The following is an 18,856-nucleotide window of genomic DNA, read 5'->3' as shown; positions in this document are numbered from 1 at the left end:
CTCCACAGATCCTATTTCCCGCCCACAGAATGGTAGGAGGAGCAATAGGTCACACATTAGGGTTACACATGTCCCCAAACATTATGTACACTAACTTCCACCAACTGTAGAAGATGCTGCGCTTACTATTTAGCGTCGCTTAGCGCTCACTGCACGCAGCAGGAATTACTTCTGAATAAACGCGCGCAAATGTACAGTGGGAGTGGGGGCTGACTTCCGCCCCAACACGTTTAAGGATCGCACGGTGCAGCTGGAACTGCAACTGGGATCTCTCTCACCCTTTTCCTTCCCGTAACCCATTCTGGGGAATCACCACGACTCCTCCTCACGTGCAAAGAGCTCATCCTTGCGTAAACTTCCCTCCCGCTGCATAAGGTTTGATGGCGGGCGTTCAGTTTTAAGGGGGGTTCCGCCGTTCTCCTCCTCTTCCTCCCCCCCCCCCGTTTTTTAAAAAAAAAACCCGCATTCGGCCAGCAGAGGCCGCTACTGCCTCATTTTGCGGTTCGCCTTTCCCTACCGCTCAGCGGCGGGGTCCATCGCTGGAAGAGGAGACTAGTTGGCGCCATTTTGAAGCCGACGGGAGGGGAGGGGGAGACTGGGCGATCTGCGGAAGGGGAGGGAGGGGGGCTAACGGCGATTGGCTGCGGGGAGCGAGCGGCGGCGGCGGCGGCTCGGCGGGGCCAGAGAGAGGAGCTGGACGAGCTCTCTCGCTCAGCCTGCCTGGCCGTGCCCGCTTCAAGGCAGAAAAGCCGCTGCAAGGGACAGGAAGGTAAGAGGCGAGGGGGGTGCAGGGGAGAAGAAACCCTTTTCGCGCCCTCTTTTTCTCCCCCCGCCCCCGGCTCGGTGATTTGAGGCAAAAGGGGGGGAAGAGACCGGCCCCCGCTTCCCCCCCCTCCACCGCTGTCCTCTTCAGCTGCCTCAGCCGTTCTCTTCATGTTGAACTTGCCGCCCTTTCCTTAAGGGAGGGGGGGGAGAAGCCGCGAGCGTGGTGGTTTTCGGGGCGGGTTGACCTTGCCTGGAGCAGTCTCTCTCTCTAAAAAAAATGGTTCCCCCTTCTTTCCACGGCATTGCTCAGCCTGCCTGGGTCCCCCTTTCTGTAATTCTTCCCTTTCCTAGATGGCCGGGAAAGCGAGACTGGAGGAGGAGGAGCCGGCAAGGCGCCCTCAAATGTGGCGCTCCCGTGCTCGGGCTTCCTTCCTTCCTTCTCTCCGCCCGCCCCAGAAGCTGCTTTCTCCCCAGACTGAAGAATGTACTGCTTGAGAGTCCCCTCTTTTTCCATACTTGGCCTATTACTCCCCACCCCTCGCAGGGACACCCTGACCCAGTTCAGCCCCTTCCTGCAGTTATTGGTTGAGCCTTCTGGGTGGTGGGGGTGGTAGGAGGGAAAGAGACTCACCCCCCCCCCCATTCAATGCACTTTTAACTTGCCAGGAATTGAAAGAGGCTATGCCCTCTTTTCACTGGAAAAGAGAGTAGAGGATGGATCTCCCTTACCCCTTAGAAAAACACCCAGTTCTGATTTGGGGAAGTTGAAGTATATCAATTTAAAATGTGCTTAATATCTTTTTAAAAATAGCTTAATTTTCCCCCCACCTTGAAGCATTCCAGTGATTATATGTTCACTGGGTGTTTAGGTTGAAAGAAAGATTTGTGATCTATGCTGGAATTTCACCCTTTATGTAAATAAGCCACTTTTCTCAAAGCTTCCCCCCCCCCTCCCTTGTTGGTGGAGAAAAGCAAATCGTTGGTTTTGCAAAGCCTCCAAAATTAAGCTGCTCTAGCACACCTCCTGCGGTGTTGTGTCTACCATTTGAAGCTGTAGTGGCATTCTTAGTTGTGTGGGATTTTAACTTTGTAATGGTCCCCTACAGGGGCTTGTAACTGTGGTGTGAAGTATATTGCATGCTTGTGTTGCTCGTTAACTTTAATATATTCTTTTATTGAAGGTATGATTGTGGCTCTTTATTCCTCTTTTTTAAAAAAAAAATTCTTTCTGATATTTTGTGAAACTGTTGGTGGATTAGAGGTGCTTGTTGTGTTATGAAAGATGACATCTTTGACTTCTCTGAGTATTCGTAGGCAATTGGCAGTAAAATCTTGATGTTAGGAAAATGTAAACATTATGGCGAGTACTTGTGGATGAAATTTTAAAAGTGCATTTATGATGTTTATAATATTGAATATGATTAAGTGTCTAATAATCTGACATGTTTCCAAAATACTTTTTTGAATTTTTCATAATGGGCAGATGCCCATTATATGTGGCAGGCTTGTAACAACCAATTGCTTGGTCACTTGTTTTGGTTGGTGGTCACCTTTTGAGTGACTGAGTGTCTTCCTACAGTATAGTTCCCCTTGTTTTCTGGTGTGGACAAATATGAATATAATAAAACTGCTGTATTTGCCTATCAAGGTGAACAGAGAGTGTTCACTGACTGCATTTTCTTGTGCCCCATCTCAAAATTGTTACTAGGAAGTCTCTGCATATGATTTTAAGATGGACTAGTGGTCCATCTAGTCCAGCTCCTTGTCCTACGCAGTAGCCAGCAAGTTCCTTTGGAAGGCCAACAACAGGGCGTAGAGGCTGAGGCCTTCCCCTAATAATGTTGCATCCCAACACTGGTATTCCGAGGTTTACTGCCTCTGAATGTGGAGGTTCCTTTTAGTCACCTTGACTAGTAGTTGCTGATAGCCTTGTTCTCCATGAATCTGCCTAAATCCCTTTTCTGGTTGTTTGTTTGTGGCATTCATTACATCCTCTCACAGTGAATTCTACATTTTAATCATTTGTTATGTGAAGTAGTATTTCCTTATGTCCATCCTGATTTTACTACCTATCAACATAATTGGATGGTCTAATATTTCAAGAGAGGGGGAAAATTATCTCTGTCCAAACCTCTATCATTCCTTATCTAAATTGAAAGGACCAAGACTCTTCAGCCTCTCCTCGTATGAAAGATGCTCTTTCAACCCCTTAATTATCTCTTTTTTTGCCCTCTTCTGTACTTTTTCAGCTCTACAGTGTCCTTTTTGAGATATGGTGACCAGAACTGTGCACAGTATTCCAAATGATGCTGCACCATCTATGCAAGGGCAATTATAATATTTGCTTTTTTGTTTTCTGACTCTTTCCCAGCATAGAGTTTGCCTTTTTTCATTGCTGCAGCACATTGACACTTTCATTGAACTATCCACTAAGATCCCAGGGTCTCTTTTCCTGTCAGTTTCAGCAAGTTCAAATCTCATTAGCATATATATTGGAAGGTGAGATATTTGGTACTAGTGTGCATCACCTTATATTTACCTATGTTAGACTTAATTTGCCACGTTGTTGCCCTCTTACCCAATTTGAGGAGATCCTCCAGGAGCTCTTCGCAGGCAGCCTTGGTTTTCATCCTCAATAATTTAGTGTCATCCGCAAACTAGGCTGCTCACTCCCAATTCCAGATCATTTCTGAACAAGTGAGATAGCTCTGGTCCCAATATCAATCCTTGTGGGTCCCCACTGTTTACTTTCCCTTCATTGTGAGAACTGACCATCTAGTCCTACATCCTGCTTACTGTTTAATAGGTTTTAATCCACAAGAGCTGGCAGATATCTTTGGCTCTGGTGCCAGACAAAATACAATCAGTTCATATTCAGGATTTGAGATGAATAAGTAATATTTAGAATAGTTAAGCCAGTGCTAGTTGTTGAAACTTTGTTTACCTGAATATTTTTGCAAATGTAATGTGGTAGATACATCTTAAACAGTGTTTAAAGTCTATAATCGCAACTGCCACCTGCAGAAAATTCACCTTTCGCTTTTTTTTTAGAAGTACATTACTTCCTTCTGTTAAAATAGATTTAAGCTATAATAGAATGGTATCCCATTTCTGATTCTTTCCAGGATCAATAGTACTGGTTCTTGGAATGGCTATTTTTATTTTACTATCCAACAGTAAGCTATTTTTTGAATGTTTGCATTATTCTTCCTGTAAATGCTGTCTGCTTGTGGAATTTTGTTTTGTCATGTTTCGCAGGACTTAAGTTCTCTGAGTACAACCTAGTGATACAATGTTTTAACATGGTAAAAATTTATAGAGGAGTATGTAACATTGCATAGTTCAGTTGTATATGTTCTCTGTCCGTTATGTTTACAAGTGTTGAAGCCTGGAGTCAAGCATGTAAGAATGAATCAGTTTGAGAAAACCATTTGTTTTATTGATTGTCTGTAGAACCCAATTAGAGAAGCTAGCAGGATAAATGAGAGTACCTTGTTTGTGTTTGCTAGGGATCTCATTTCTCCGAGATCCTAGCAAGACACATCATCCTGCCTTTAATGAATTATAGCTGCAAGTTCCACTGATGATATACCTTGAGGGTCTGGGATCTTTGTATTGAGGTGAGAGAGACAGATGGATTCTCTTCATGTGTTGAAGATTGCAGGCATTATGAGATGAGTACATAACCATTAATGAGGTCTGAGGAGGAGCCAGGATAGCATTTTTCTTAAATGCTTACTGTTCCACAAGCTGGGATAGCAAGGTAGAAAAAAGATGCAAGCTTTCAATGAATGAATGTAATGGTGGAAATTTGCTATGCATTGGGAAATGTTTTTAGAGTAGGAATACCTGTACAAAAGAGCTGTAATGGGAGCAGATTGCTGAGGTTTGCAGTATTTGCAAGATTTATGCGATCTGAAGAGAAACCAGAGTATTTATTTGCAATAATAATAAATTGTTGTAGAGCAACTTTTAAGTTGATATTTACATTACCTAACATTTTATGCTTTCCAAGGGGGGAATGAAGATGCCTTTTAGTTTTTGTGTACTGAATTGCCAATCTGAAATACTACAGTGCAGTAGAGGAGGTAAAATTAAATGCACACAGTATGTTTAAACAATAACAAAATTAGCAAAATGCAAGTGATAAAGCAACTCCCTGACACCTCTCAAAAGCTGATGTTGGAAGTATTGGAATCTGTACAGTTTATCATCCATTCTGATCCAAGGCCCTGCAAAGAAGAGAGGAAATTTACCTCTTTCTTCCTCTTCTATCAGTGGGGTATCCATTAACCCATGATGCAGCACAGGTGCAAGAACAAAGTGAGGATTGTTGTAGCAGGTTCTCCTCACTGCACCTTGTCAGCTTTGTGGCTTTTTGTCTAGCACCATCTTTTTGATAGTATTAGGCTGCCATGGGAAGGGAAAGGGGAAAGATCCAAATCTGTGAATAGCTTCCACTGGTGGTTAGAATCATCGAGATGGAAGGGACCTAGGGTCATCTAGTCCAACCCCATGCACAGTATAGGAAACCCACAAACACCTCCCCCTAAATTCACAGGGTCTTCATTGCTGTCAGATGGCCATCTAGCCTGTTTAAAAACCTCAAAGGAAGGAGAGCCTATCACCTCCCGAGGTAGCCTGTTCCACTGAGGAATTGCTCTAACCGTCAGGAAGTTCTTCCTAATGTTGAGCCAGAAACTCTTTTGATTTAATTTCAACCCACTGGTTCTGGCCCTACCTTCTGGGGCCACAGAAAACAATTCCACACCCTCCTCTATATGACAGCCCTTCAAGTACTTGAAGATAGTGATCACCTTTCAGCCTCCTCCTCTCCAGGCTAAACATGCCCAGCTCCTTCAACCTTTCCTCATAGGACTTGGTCTCCAGACCCCTCACCATCTTTGTTGCCCTCCTCTGGACCCGTTCCAGCTTGTCTGTATCCTTAAAATGTGGTGCCCAAAACTGAACACAATACTCCAGATGAGGTCTTACCAGAGCAAAGTAAAGCAATCACATCACATGATCTGGACACTATATGATCTGGACTTCTGTTGATTCAGCCCAAAATTGCATTTGGTTGGTTGCATCCAAACCTTCATGTTCACATTTTGATGCTTAAATAAAGCTAGATAGGTAAATTGGAGTTACTGATACCAGTGGCCTTTGTTGTCTAGAAAAAATAAAATCAACATCCTTAATAGATTTAGCAAGTTTAGTTGCTCAAAATGTTTATATTCCACCTTATCTCCTTACAAGGCTTACAGTGCAACACAAAGTTGCAAAGACACACAAAAAATGTCAAAATGAAAACAGGCAGGTTAAAAATGCACACATGAAAACAGTCAATTCTGTCAAGACAGTTTACTCTTCAGCAAGCACTCTAAGAAATAACTCTTTCATGCTTTCCTGATTGTGTGACATGAAGGTGCCTTCCATATCCATTGTCTTAAGCCATTCCAGAAAACAAGACCCAACATGGAAAATGCTTGACTGTTGCCCTAATAATAGTACTAAGAAGGGGTACCATGAGGAGAAGGTTGTTTGAAGAATATAGCTGGTACATGGAAGTATACCAGAAGATGTTTCACTGAGTGTTATAAGTTGTGAGGGGCTTTAAGGGTAATAACCAGCACTTTTAATTTAACCTGAAAGCAAATAGGTATCAGTGCAGTTGATGCAGTACTGAAGTTAAATGTTCGGAGCTATACTCTAGCTCACCCCCGACAATGACCCTAGACATGAGGAAACAAAATGCTATGAGTAGAAATTTGGGTTCAAATGATAGATGCTGTCAAGAAACTAGGCTGGCCAATTGGCCAGCCATGGAGAAACTGACAATAGCTGACTTATCTTGACATTCAGTTAGAAAAATAAATTGAGGTATTAATGGACACAATATATCCAGATACTGTAGATTATTTTGGCTTAGAACAGCATGAAACCAACAAGAATTAATTGCCTTATTATAATTATAAGGTGCTACTCAGGTCTGATTGCTTGGAACAGTGATCATAACACTACCAAATTCAACATTTAATTGACTAGGAAATTGCCAAAAAAGTTCCACTCAGTTATATTCAGAGGGGAAGGGTTTCTCCCCTCCCAAATGAGAGTAAATCAAGAGGACAAGCATTGACGTGAGTGGTGACATGACAGAGGTTTACAAGATTATGCATGGGATAGAGAAGGTAGAGAAAGAAGTACTTTTCTCCCTTTCTCACAATACAAGAACTCACGGACACTCAATGAAATTGCTGAGCGGTTGGGATATAATGAATAAAAGGAAGTACTTCTTCATCCAAAGGGTGATTAACACATGGAATTCACTGCCACAGGAGGTAGTGGCAGCTACATGCATAGATGGCTTCAGGAGGAGATTGGATAAACATATGGAGCAGAGGTCCATCACTGGCTATTAGCCACAGTGTATTGATGGAACTCTCTGGGGCAGTGATTTCTGTATTCTTGGTGCTTGTGGGGGGCAACAGTGGGAGGGCTTCTAGTGCTCTGGCCCCACTAGTGGACCTCCTGATGGCACCTGGTTTTTTTGGCTATTGTGTGATAGTGTGTTGGAGTGGATGGGCCATTGGCCTGATCCAACATGGCTTCTCTTATGTTCCTACTATATGTTAGGAAGCCTAGGCAAAATTGTAAAAACATGCCTCGCTCATATGAAAAAATTCTAAATTGCAGAAACTGGGGCAAACAAATAGAAGTGAACCCCAGAAAGTATTTGAGGGACTAATTGCTTAAGTTAAAAACAACAATGCTGAAACCAGAGAATCAGTCAGACAGGCATGTCAGAGGTATAAAAGAAGTAAGACGGGCATGTTCAGTGTATTCTTCAAACTGGTATACAGTTGCAAAGATCTTGAGGATTTTAAACATCTGAACCATTGTTTGGAGGATGTGTGAGCAAAGTGGAGGTGAAAACAGATAAACTGAGAAATTTAAAAGAATGGCCCTTAGGACAGATAATGACCACGCTAGCATTCTTTAAGAACTTAAGACTTTTTAATTAAAACAAGCTTGTGGGTGATAGTAGACTATCCAGAATAGTGCGCAGTGAGACATAAACAAATACCGTATTAACTTCATAGGTCTAGGTTTTAAGTTCTAATTTCATGGGTCATGCCCCATGGAGCAGAGTGGTAAAACTGCAGTACTGCAGTCCAAGTTCTCTGCTCACAACCTGAGTTCGATCCCGGCAGAAGCCAGCTCAAGGTTGACTCAGCCTTCCATCCTTCCAAGGTTGGTAAAATGAGTACCCAGCTTGCTGAGGGGAAAGTGTAGATGACTGGGGAAGGCAATGGCAAACCACCCTGTAAAAAGTCTGCCATGAAAATGCCGTGATGCGATGTCACCCCAGAGTTGGAAATGACTGATGCGTGTACTGGGGATTACCTTTAGCTTTTTAAATTGGATACAGCCACCAAAGAGGCAACTAATATTACTACTTTCACAAGAGAAATGTGGTTTGTGTTTATGTGTTTGATTTCTTTCTATCTCATGGTCTTCCCTTTCTCCCCCCCCCTTCCTTTACTGCATCTTCTCCTGCTTACCTAATTACTCTGCCATCTCACCTGTCCCCATACCTGCTATCTCCATCTCCCAACAGCCCAATTCATTCTGGCTACTTGCCATACTGTTTCCTTTCACACACACACACCCAAACTCATCTGGTATTGGTGGGCACATTTTTTATATTGCTACAGCAGTCTAAAATGGCACCCATGTGCATAGATTTTGCTTTTCTGTTTTTGGGTGTGTTTTTAGATTCTTCCCACTTTTAAATTATATTTTTCTATAGATGAAGGTGTTTGGGGCATTACAGAAATATTTACCTTTGTTCTATGTGTCCTTTATTTTGTGAATTTCTTGATCTGTGTGTGGGGTGGTGTTTTTTTTTTAATACTTTGAATAACATAGCTTTGATCACATTCTCAAAATGCTATTTTAAGAACTTAGAAAGGTATAAAAAAGACAAATTTGTCGGGGGGGGGGGTGTTTGAGTGCAAACCCCCACGTCTTCTGCCATGGCAACAACCCTGGGCTTACCTCGCTGGGAGCTGCCATGGGTGAAACAAGGACCAACAACATCAGGTGTCACAGCCCCAAACCAAGTCCTGCCATCACTGATAGGATGAACCACCTGTGACCAGCACCATTATTGCCATCAAAATGGGGCCTGCCATGCAGGGCCCAGCACTGCTGTTATCCCCAGCTTCAGAGATGCCATGGGGACCAAGGACACGGTTGATTCAAGGCCTCATTTTGCTGCCTGGTCCCATGCTGATCTCCTGAATCAGGAGCCAGCCTCAGCAGCAGCCAGTGCCTGCCACAATCCACTGGTGCTGGTCAATGATGTCAGCAGCCAGCACTGAGAGGATAGCAACCTCCTTTTGCAGCATTAGAGAATCCCTCACTGCAGGGCTACATGGAGGCTGCTAATATGGGCCACCTGGTCAAGAACAGTGGGAAGTGATTCAGGCCAGCCAGGCCTCAGAAAACAATAACAGAAGAGAACAGCCAACAGGGGATAAAGGAAAGGCAGTGGGGGGTTGGTTTTGATGGGATCAAGGGGGATGGGGTCAGGACTTGTGGAAACAGTATAAAGAGAGGGTCCCACAATCAGAACAGGGAGGAGATAGGAGACACTGATCCTGGAGCAAAGGCTGAGTGCTCCTAGGGAGCCAGACAAGCTGCAACCCTTGTCTTGCATCTCTGTTTTGAGGCCTGGGGAGACTCAGATGGGTGAGACATGATGGCAGAGGGTAGAAGAGTCACAGGGATGCTCACAGGAAAACATTTTGTAACAGGGAAGTGAGTGGGTTTCTTTGTTTAGGAAAAAGTTGGTAATGGCCAGTTCTAGTTTTCAAAATTCAACATAGCAACAAATTTCTCCCTCAGCACTAGAACAGTGGTTCACCAATGAGTTAATGATTTCAAGGCAGGCAAAAACTGTATGATGCCTAATTAAATTATGGAATTTACTATGATGGAATATGGAAAAATATGACTTTGTAGATTAAACAAAATGGTCAAAGAAATTGCATGATGAGGATTCTGAAAGAACAAAATGTTAGGAGTAGTTGGATGTCCATTACAGGGAAAGAGCGTGGGTGAATAAGATAATATCCTCAAGCTCCTGAGAGCTTTGAGAATCCTCATGGGGGAAGGAGTGTCTATATTGCACTCCACTTCCATGGTTCTACATGTGCTATATGCATGTTCAGGGTGTAATATTTTTCCATCACAGTTGGCCCAAAGGCTCCAAGACAATGTGTAATATCACCTGTCTGTCAGACTCTCAGTTCTTTACAACACGCCCAAACCAAGTCAAAATGGAAAATATCAGTAAAACATTGTAGAGCTATATGTCATTCAAGTATACTGCTGATGTTCATGAGACATCACTTATACAGAACTTTGGGTAATGCGGAAAGTGTGTTCTTAAGTTATTCTTTTTCCCTTTAGCCACTGCTTTTACTTCATACTCTGCTCTTTCTGATCACAAATTTCTAAGCCATTCTTACAGCCTTTTTAGGATATAATAAGAGAAGTTGAATAGGTAATGATTTTTACTGGTTATATAATTTGTTTGTAATTAACGCTCTGTTAAAGTGTATTAGGCAATAGTAGAATTTGTATGTTTGTGTTTTGCACACATTTGTAGATTAGCATCCTTACTATGAATATAGGATTGTGAGTAGATTGTACTGCCGCCTTCAGTACTCAGCCTGAAGATAATGGGTGTTTATAGTAATAGATTGTATTTCGAAATGAGTGTGCAGGGCATTCACTTGCATGAGCAACCTTATGACTAGAATATTTGATGTAAAAATCAAATAAATGTAGGTGACAGGACAGTGAAATCAGATTACTCTCAGTCCTTTGCCTTAAGGTTACTTGTACACATAAACAATATTATTCTCCACACAGAGTTTCGTGCACATTTGTTCCCCATTAATTTAATCCCTGTCTTAAAAGCACATTAACAAGTGCATCTTTCCCCCTCTCTAATGCAGTTTTAACAAATGTTTTTCACAAAGTGGTGGTAACAAGTTATTCAGAATGGTGGATCCTCAAGTAGCTGGCACAGAGCTCCAAAGAATCTTTCAAAAATAGCAAAGAGAATGACATATTAGATTTAGAATTTATTTAAATGTTGAAAGTGATGCATGTAAAGAAAGCCATATCCTCAATATATCTAATACTTGACAAACAAGGTATCTTTTTACAAACCTAAAAAACCCCCTGGATTAGCAAAAAACCTGAAATCTAAAAAAAAATAAATCATATAGGCAGGTTAAAACTCTCCAGCATAATAGAAGAGCACCTATAACTTTAAGAAACAAATGCCACAATTTATTTTATTTATTTATTTAATTCGATTTATATCCCGCCCTACCCCACCGAGGTGGGCTCAGGGCGGCTTACAACATAAAAACCAACAAAATCAATTTAAATACATTAATAATACATTAATAATTATAATTATACAATAAAATACATAAAATACATATAAAATATATAAAAACACATAAAGCTCACTTCAGTATGTACTATGCTACCTTCTTTAAATCAATTCTTCAATATTCCAGTATTAAATAATCTGGTGTTCGAGATTGAGTGTTCAGGCATTCCGATAACAATTAATTGTATGCCAACCGGAAGAGGGCTATTTTGCAGGCCCTGCGGAACTGTTCAAGGCTCCGCAGGGCCCTCACCTCCTCCGGGAGCTGATTCCACCAACAAGTGTTCATTGCTAGGCAACCACAACAGTATCACCAGCCTTCTAGACTTGGTTTTGTCAGAAAAGGCGGTGGGGGGGAGGGCTTTTCCAAGCAGCCTTTGTCTTTCAGGAGCCCTCTAAGCCTGGCAGCCACTGCTGGGCCACTTGGTGTGTATGTTTTACATGACTTACCCAGGACTGACTGCTTGTAAATGTTCAGCAGTAGCCACAGCACAAAAGACAGTGTGGTGTAGTGGCTAGAGCTTCAGACAATGATCTGGGAAGCATATCCAGGTTTAAATTGCCACTCTAACATGGAAACTCACTTGGTGCCTTGGGCCAGTTACACGTTCTTAGTCTAATTTACCTCACAGGATTGTTGCGAGGAGGAAATGGAGAAGGAGAGATGAGGTAAACTACTTTGTGATCTCCACTGGGGAGAAAACCAGGATACAAATAAATGAAACTATCTTTTGCCACTTTAATGATGGGGACAAAGAAATATTTCTAGTGAAAACATTCCACAGTTTTAATTTTATTGCTGAAAAGGCCCTGTCAAGTATAGCCATGCAACATGCTTAAGCTGGTGATAGTACACATATCAGAGCCATTGGGGAGGATATTAAAACCCAGGATTCATGTAGAAGCTGTGTCTTAGCTGCATTAAGAGCTTTCAAATTTTTCGTGGGTACTGGAAAGCAGTTGGCAGCCAGCATAGTTGTGGTTTCCTCATATAGTTGTGGCTTTATGATGTGGCTTCCTCTGGCAGCAGCATTATTTTGAACTCCCCTCAATTTCTGAATGCCTTTCAAAGGCAACCTTGTGTACAGCACATTTAAAATAATATAATCTAGATGTCTAAAGAAAGGTACACTCCTTCTACCTGGGATGGTCGTCCTCTTTCACTGAGTGCACAGCTTCAGGAGGAACAATATAATATAGATGTCATTAATGTTTTGTATGGCATTGTTTGTAGTATAGCCAGGAGTTCCTAAGGTTATCAGGCAAGCTTTAAGTTCTAGCTCTTTTAGCATTATGGTCCACTAGGTGGCAAGCTAGACTTGTGTGTTTCATGACTAGGTCCTTGTTTTCTAGGAGCTAGTTTTAATTGATAACAGGTGGGCACAGTTGCTGCCTGGGCATTCAAGATAGGTAATAAATCCAACAGACACACACACTCCACACTCACTGAGAATGTGAGTTTTTAAGATGGAATGTTGCCTATCCAGGTAAAACACCTGTTTTATGTCTAGGAACAGATGGATTCCTTGCTGCTGTCTTCTGTTTCACTTTCTCCCTTCCTTCAAGTTCTTACAAACCCTATCTCATTCTTTTCTTCTTTGTACTCTCCAAATGGTCCTCCTTCCCCAGCATCATCTTTTCTACACTAACTTTTTCAATACTTTTTTGTTTCTGTTTTTCTCAGCCTCCTGTTTTCTAAGCGCTGAGTTTTCCATTCTCTTTAGCTTTGGATGTTGAATCCTTTCCCCCCCCAGTATTGCTATGGCCTAATTCACAAACAGCAGAACAAATTAACTCTGTGTCTGAGTGTACTGCTTTGGACCAAAGATGGAGTCTGAAATAACTCTATCCCCAAACAATTTCTGCTCTGAGAAAATTAGTATATTTTGACAGGTCATCCCTCACCTGCAGTCTGAAGTGCTGTGAAGGTTTACCACTTTGGAAGGAGCTTGATGCTGCTAATTATACAGATAGTTGGGGACAGGAGATTATTCCTTTTCCAAAGCCATTCCTATGAGGAAAGGACATTTGGAGTGCAGTTGCCCTTCTGGAATGCTGCTAATTTCCCAAACACAACCTGTTGACCTCTTCTTGAGGTGGACAGTTTCACAAGTTGACAAATATGTGAAATGTTAGTACTGGAGACTATTTACCCATAGTTTGGCCATTATGTACAGTTTTGCATGCTGTAGTAAAAACAAAAGAAAAGGGAAAAGAAGAAGAGATTGGATTTATACCCCCACCCTTCAGTCAGATTCTCAGAGTGGCTTACAGTCTCCTTTTCCTTCATCTCCCCACAACAAGACACCCTATGAGATAGGTGGGGCTGAGAGGGCTCTCAGAGAACTATCCTTGAATGAGCAACTCTGTCAGAACTGTGACTGACCCAAGGTCACCCAGCAGCTGCATGTGGAGTAGTGGGGAATCAAGCCTGGTTCTCCCAGATTACAGTCTGCACACTTAACCACTTCAGCACACTTGGAGCTTGAAACTGTGCAGGAAACAGGAACTCAAATGATCAAGGAGCCAAAGCTTATGCTTAAGAGAAAGCTGGGCATATAATAAATATTTTAGATACTTAGATTCATAGAATCATAGAGTTGGAAGGGACCTCCAGGGTCTAGTCCAGCTCTCAGCACAATTCATTCTTTCTTATGCTCTCTTGTAGTTTGATATACTTTTTTCCTTTTGAAGAGGAATTGTAGACTATTTGGAAGGGACTAAATAGTTTAAAAGAAGATTAGAATGGTATAGTATAGCCCAATCTCATCTATTGGAAGCTAAGCAGTGTTGGTAACTGGATGGGATAACCACCAAGGGAGACTTTGCAGAAGAAGGTAATGGCAAACCACCTCTGCTTAACGATTTGCTTTGCAAATCCTATTGAGTCGCCATAAGTTGTCTGCAACTTGACAGCAAATTACATGCACAATTTAAAAGCTAACATGGAGATAGTATCCTTGGAGTACTCTCTGCTTAACCTACCTCACAGGGTTGTTTTGAGGATAAAATGTTGTAGAGGGGAATCTTGTCAAATGCTTTAGGTCACCATTATGGATAAATACAGGAAATAATAAATACAATTAGAAAAAGAAGAAGATGATATTGGATTTATGTCCCGTCCTCCACTCCGAAGAGTCTCAGAACGGCTCACAATCTCCTTTACCTTCCTCCCCCACAACAGACCCCCTGTGAGGTGGGTGGGGCTGGAGAGGGCTCTCACAGCAGCTGTCCTTTCAAGGACAACCTCTGCCAGAGCTATGGCTGACCCAAGGCCATACCAGCAGGTGCAAGTGGAGGAGTGGGGAATTAAACCCGGTTCTCCCAGATAAGAGTCCGCACACTTAACCACTACACCAAACTGGCTCTCCCTACACCAAAATGGTGTAGGACAGATAAAAGGCTGGCTGGGTACCAAGAAGGAAAGGAAGCATGGAAAGTGAGTTGCATGGAAGATGAAAAGAGGAAATAGTGTTACCGTGGAGAAAGAGGTACAAGGGAAAGTGAGGTGCCCCTCCACCCACAAGCCCTTATGGGTTCCCAATATATAGTGGCCTGACATCTGGAATCACTTACAGTTTCCTAGGAAGATATTAGAAGGTGGAGGGAAGGAAGGAAAGCTGAAGACAGAACAGATTAAGGTCTTGGGGTGTAATGATAAACACTATTTTAGTTGGCTGGTGAGAAGGAGAGAAGGAAACAGGAATAGGGGAGAGATTATAAAAAAAATGAGGAAAGGGAAGAGAAGATGAACTGGCCCCCCACAGGTCCTTGCAGTCCATTACTTGTTTAACTCTAAAGACTGAGGAGACATGGCTACTTATTTGAGTTTATTAGGTGCTGAGGATTTGTGCTTAGTAGGCGCTGATTGCTGGATAAAATGGATCCATACTTATCCACAATGCTCTATTATTATATCTAACCCTGTACTCCTCAATCAATCAATCAGTTTAATTTTTTTATTTAAATAAAGTTACTGGGTTTTGTGTTATGCTTGTCCCCCTCTTAAGTATAAAAAGGTAAAGATAGTCCCCTGTGCAAGCACCAGTCGTTTCACAACTTTGGGGTGACATCACATCGCGATGTTTTCACGACAGCATTTTTAATGGAGTGGTTTGCCATTGCCTTCCCCAGTCATCTTCACTTTCCCTCCAGCAAGCTGGGTACTCATTTTACCGACCTCAGAAGGATGGAAGGCTGAGTCAACCTTGAGCTGGCTACCTGAACCCAGCTTCCACCACGATCAAACTCCGGTCTTGAGCAGAGAACTCAGACTGCAGTCCTGCAGCTTTACCACTCTGTGCCATGGGGCTCCTCTCTTAAGTATAAATAAGAATAAATTTAGCTGCTTTCGTTCTGTGCATCTCATTAAGTGAACTCTAATTTACAAAAGCCTACATGGGAATTTTATTTTTAGTTTTCGCTTGTCAGGTGCTATAAGACTCCTGTTTTGATTTAGGGATGGTTAGTTTTATTATGGTGTTTCTTTTCAATCTGGTTATGCTTAACATTTTTAAAAATTGGATCCCACATAAAATAGCCAACAAATTTATCTAATTCTGCTCTGTAGGTTTTTAATTTTAATTTAATTTGTGATTTATATCCCGTCCTATCCTGCTAGGCGAGCTCAGGGCAGCTTACAACATAAAAACATTGCAGTAACAATAAATAAAACAGCCAATTTAACCCAACAAATTTAAAATATCTCATAAACATAATACATAAAACTCCAACAGTAACACAACCAGAAGCCACCGTTCACCAGTTCGTACTACTTCAGCTGGTTAACACCACTTAGCACAACTTCAGGTCATTGACACCACTCAGACCCTTGACCAACTCAAGCACAAGGATAGTAAAGTGCTGGGGGAAGGTTTCAGAGGATGCCTGGTAAATTAAAAGCCTGGTGGAAGAGCTCTGTCTTACAGGCCCTGCGAAACTTAGATAAGTCCCGCAGGACCCGGATCCCCAACGGGAGCTCATTCCACCAGGTAGGGGCCCGGATTGAAAGGGCCTGGGCCCTCGCTGAGGCTAACAAGGCATCCTTAGGACAAGGGATCACAAGAAGATGTTGTGTAGATGATCTCAAAGCCCGGAGGGGGCTCAATGGGGAGAGGCGGTCCTGAAGATATGCAGGCCCCAGGCCATATAGGGCCTTAAAGGTAAGGACCAACATATTGAAACGGATCCAGTACTCGATAGGGAGCCAATGCAGTTCACGTAGCATAGGTCTTAATGCTAATAACCAGGCTGCTGCGTTCTGCACCCGCTGGAGTTTCCGGAGCAGAGTCAAGGGTAGCCCCATGTAGAGAGAGTTACAATAGTCTAATCTGGAGGTGACCATTGCATGAATCACTGTGGCTAAATCACAGGGTGTAAGATAGGGGGCCAGTTGCCAGGCTCACCTCAGATGGAAAAAAGTGGTCTTTGCAGTGGCGGTGACCTGGACCTCCATAGATATGGTGGCATCCAGGACTACCCCCAAACTCTTCACCTCTATCGATGGCATTAATGGAATTCCATCGAAGGGCGGGAGCCTGATCCCACTCCCTGCCCCCCCCATCCAGACACAGGATTTCCGTCTTAGATGGATTTAACTTCAGCCGGCTCTGACACAACCAACCAGCCATGGCCTGCAACACCTCACCCAATTGATCTGGGGCGAAGTCTGGGTGGCCATCCATAAGCAGATAGAGCTGGGTATCATCAGCGTACTGGTGGCAACCCAGCCCATATCTCCGGACCATCTGGGCAAGGGGGCACATATAGATATTAAATAACATCAGGGAAAGGATTGCCCCCTGCGGCATGCCACATTCAAGTGGGTGTCACGGGGACAACTCCCCCCCCACCGAGGGCTACCCTCTATCCCCGACCATGGAGAAAGGAGACCAGCCATCGTAAAGCTAGTTCCTGGATCCCCGCGTCAGCTTTAGGTGGCATTTGATTGGAGACATGCCTCCCCCACTCCATGCAGTAACTTTCCAGCTCTTTGTGGATTTGTTTTTTGGGGGGAGGGGTTATTTTATCTTCTTTCTAGTCACCATCATTTCTTGTTACTCTTTTTACATACCGTATATACAAAGATAGAAACATGAAGCCTTAAACTGGCCTTTATCACAGCTTCATGCATCTTGTAGATATCAAAGATTTCAGGTTTTCACGGCTGGTAACATCATTAGGGTTTGTAGAATCTTTCGGGATCAAGTGCCGTGTTCTTGTAGATAGTTTCGTATAAAGCAAGAAGTATACTGTAATATGGTATGTTTTCTCAAATGATAATAAATTTGTTTGCTAAGGACATTATTCAGCTCCACAAAGTTCAGCTGTATCTGTAGATTCTCCCCCCCCCCCCCCAATATATTTGTTTTCAGTTGTTCATACACTGAAAAATGCCAGCCATTCTACTGATAGGCAGTTGGTATGTGGCTGCTGATTGTGGCTTCTGATTGCCTGTGGCTGCTGACTGTCCATCAGGCTGCTATTATTCTTTCTACATCCCCAGCAAGCAACATTTTGTTTTGTTTTGTTTTTTGCTGTCAAGTCAAAGCTGTCTTACAGTGACCTGTAGGGTTTTCAAGGCAAGGGATTTTCAGAGGTGGCTTGTCATTGCCTGTCTCCATGTCATGACCCTGGTATTTCTTGGAGGACTTTCATCCAAGTACTAGCCAGGGCTGACCCTGCTTAGCTTTCAGGATATGGCAAAGATTGGGCTAGCCAGGTCAGGAGGAAGCTAGTTACCTTGGTCAAATAATGAGGCCATGAGAGGGCCAAGGAGGGAGGCGGAGAGCCTTCTCTTCAGCCTTGTGCTTGTCTTTTCCTGTTGGCCTAATTGTGCCTGTATAGGCGTAGATCATGCGCTGGTTTGATGGATTTAAAAGTTCGATATAGGTGGAATAGTTTTGTATGAAGAAGTTTGCATTTGTGACATCCTATGCATTTGGGCCCTTTATATGTCAGATGTGTCAAATGGTCGTATGTGAGATGTAGAACAAAGTTAGTTACCTCTCTGATTTGTTATCTTGCCTATTTTCATTTTCTTCCTCCTTCAGGTTTTGAAGTGGCATCATGGCTCACTCCAAGACAAGAGCCAATGATGGAAAAATTACTTATCCTCCAGGAGTTAAAGAAATATCTGATAAAATTTCTAAAGAAGAAATGGTGCGGCGGTTAAAAGTAAGTGAACAGCTTGATACTTTTTGAAAATTCTTTTTGAGCAGCTTAAAATCATGTAAATGCCTACTCTTTTCTACTTTCCTTGTTTATTTGTGTGTGTTGATATGTGCTCTTGTTTAGAGTTCTTTTAGCAGCATTAGAAAAATACCTTGCTGTTCACATGTTTTACAGTGCAGTCCTAAGAACCTTTTCCTGGGAGTAAGCCCATTGAATGAACCTGAGTAGGATTCAAAGGAGTCTTGCTTAGGATTGCGCTGTTAAAAGGTCTGTAAGAATAGGAGTAGAATAGTGCTTATCTATGTTTATCTGTGTCACATACTGCTGTCATATTGACATCAGTGCACATAAATCTACCCATAATATTTTTTAAAAAAAATTGGTTACATTATGAGCATTTATATTGCTGTCAAATATTGGTATTATTATGACATGCCT

At 42.6% G+C, this 18,856-nt stretch overlaps 1 protein-coding gene across 1 annotated transcript in view; it reads left to right on the top strand.

Moving 5' to 3' along the window:
• Positions 1–614: 614 nt before the first annotated feature.
• The window catches only part of LOC132590527 (sister chromatid cohesion protein PDS5 homolog B), a 96,536-nt gene continuing 78,294 nt past the window's right edge, over positions 615–18,856 (top strand). Inside the window, exons 1-2 of the mRNA XM_060263441.1 lie at positions 615–769; positions 18,298–18,421. Of these exons, the coding sequence (XP_060119424.1) occupies positions 18,314–18,421 (108 nt within the window). The 5' untranslated portion in view covers positions 615–769; positions 18,298–18,313. The remainder of the gene's footprint in view (positions 770–18,297; positions 18,422–18,856) is intronic.

Source organism: Heteronotia binoei, unplaced genomic scaffold (genome assembly GCF_032191835.1).
Source record: "Heteronotia binoei isolate CCM8104 ecotype False Entrance Well unplaced genomic scaffold, APGP_CSIRO_Hbin_v1 ptg000122l, whole genome shotgun sequence".
Taxonomy (NCBI): domain Eukaryota; kingdom Metazoa; phylum Chordata; class Lepidosauria; order Squamata; family Gekkonidae; genus Heteronotia; species Heteronotia binoei.
Note: the sequence above shows the minus strand (reverse complement) of the source record. Positions and strands in the feature narration are given on the sequence as shown.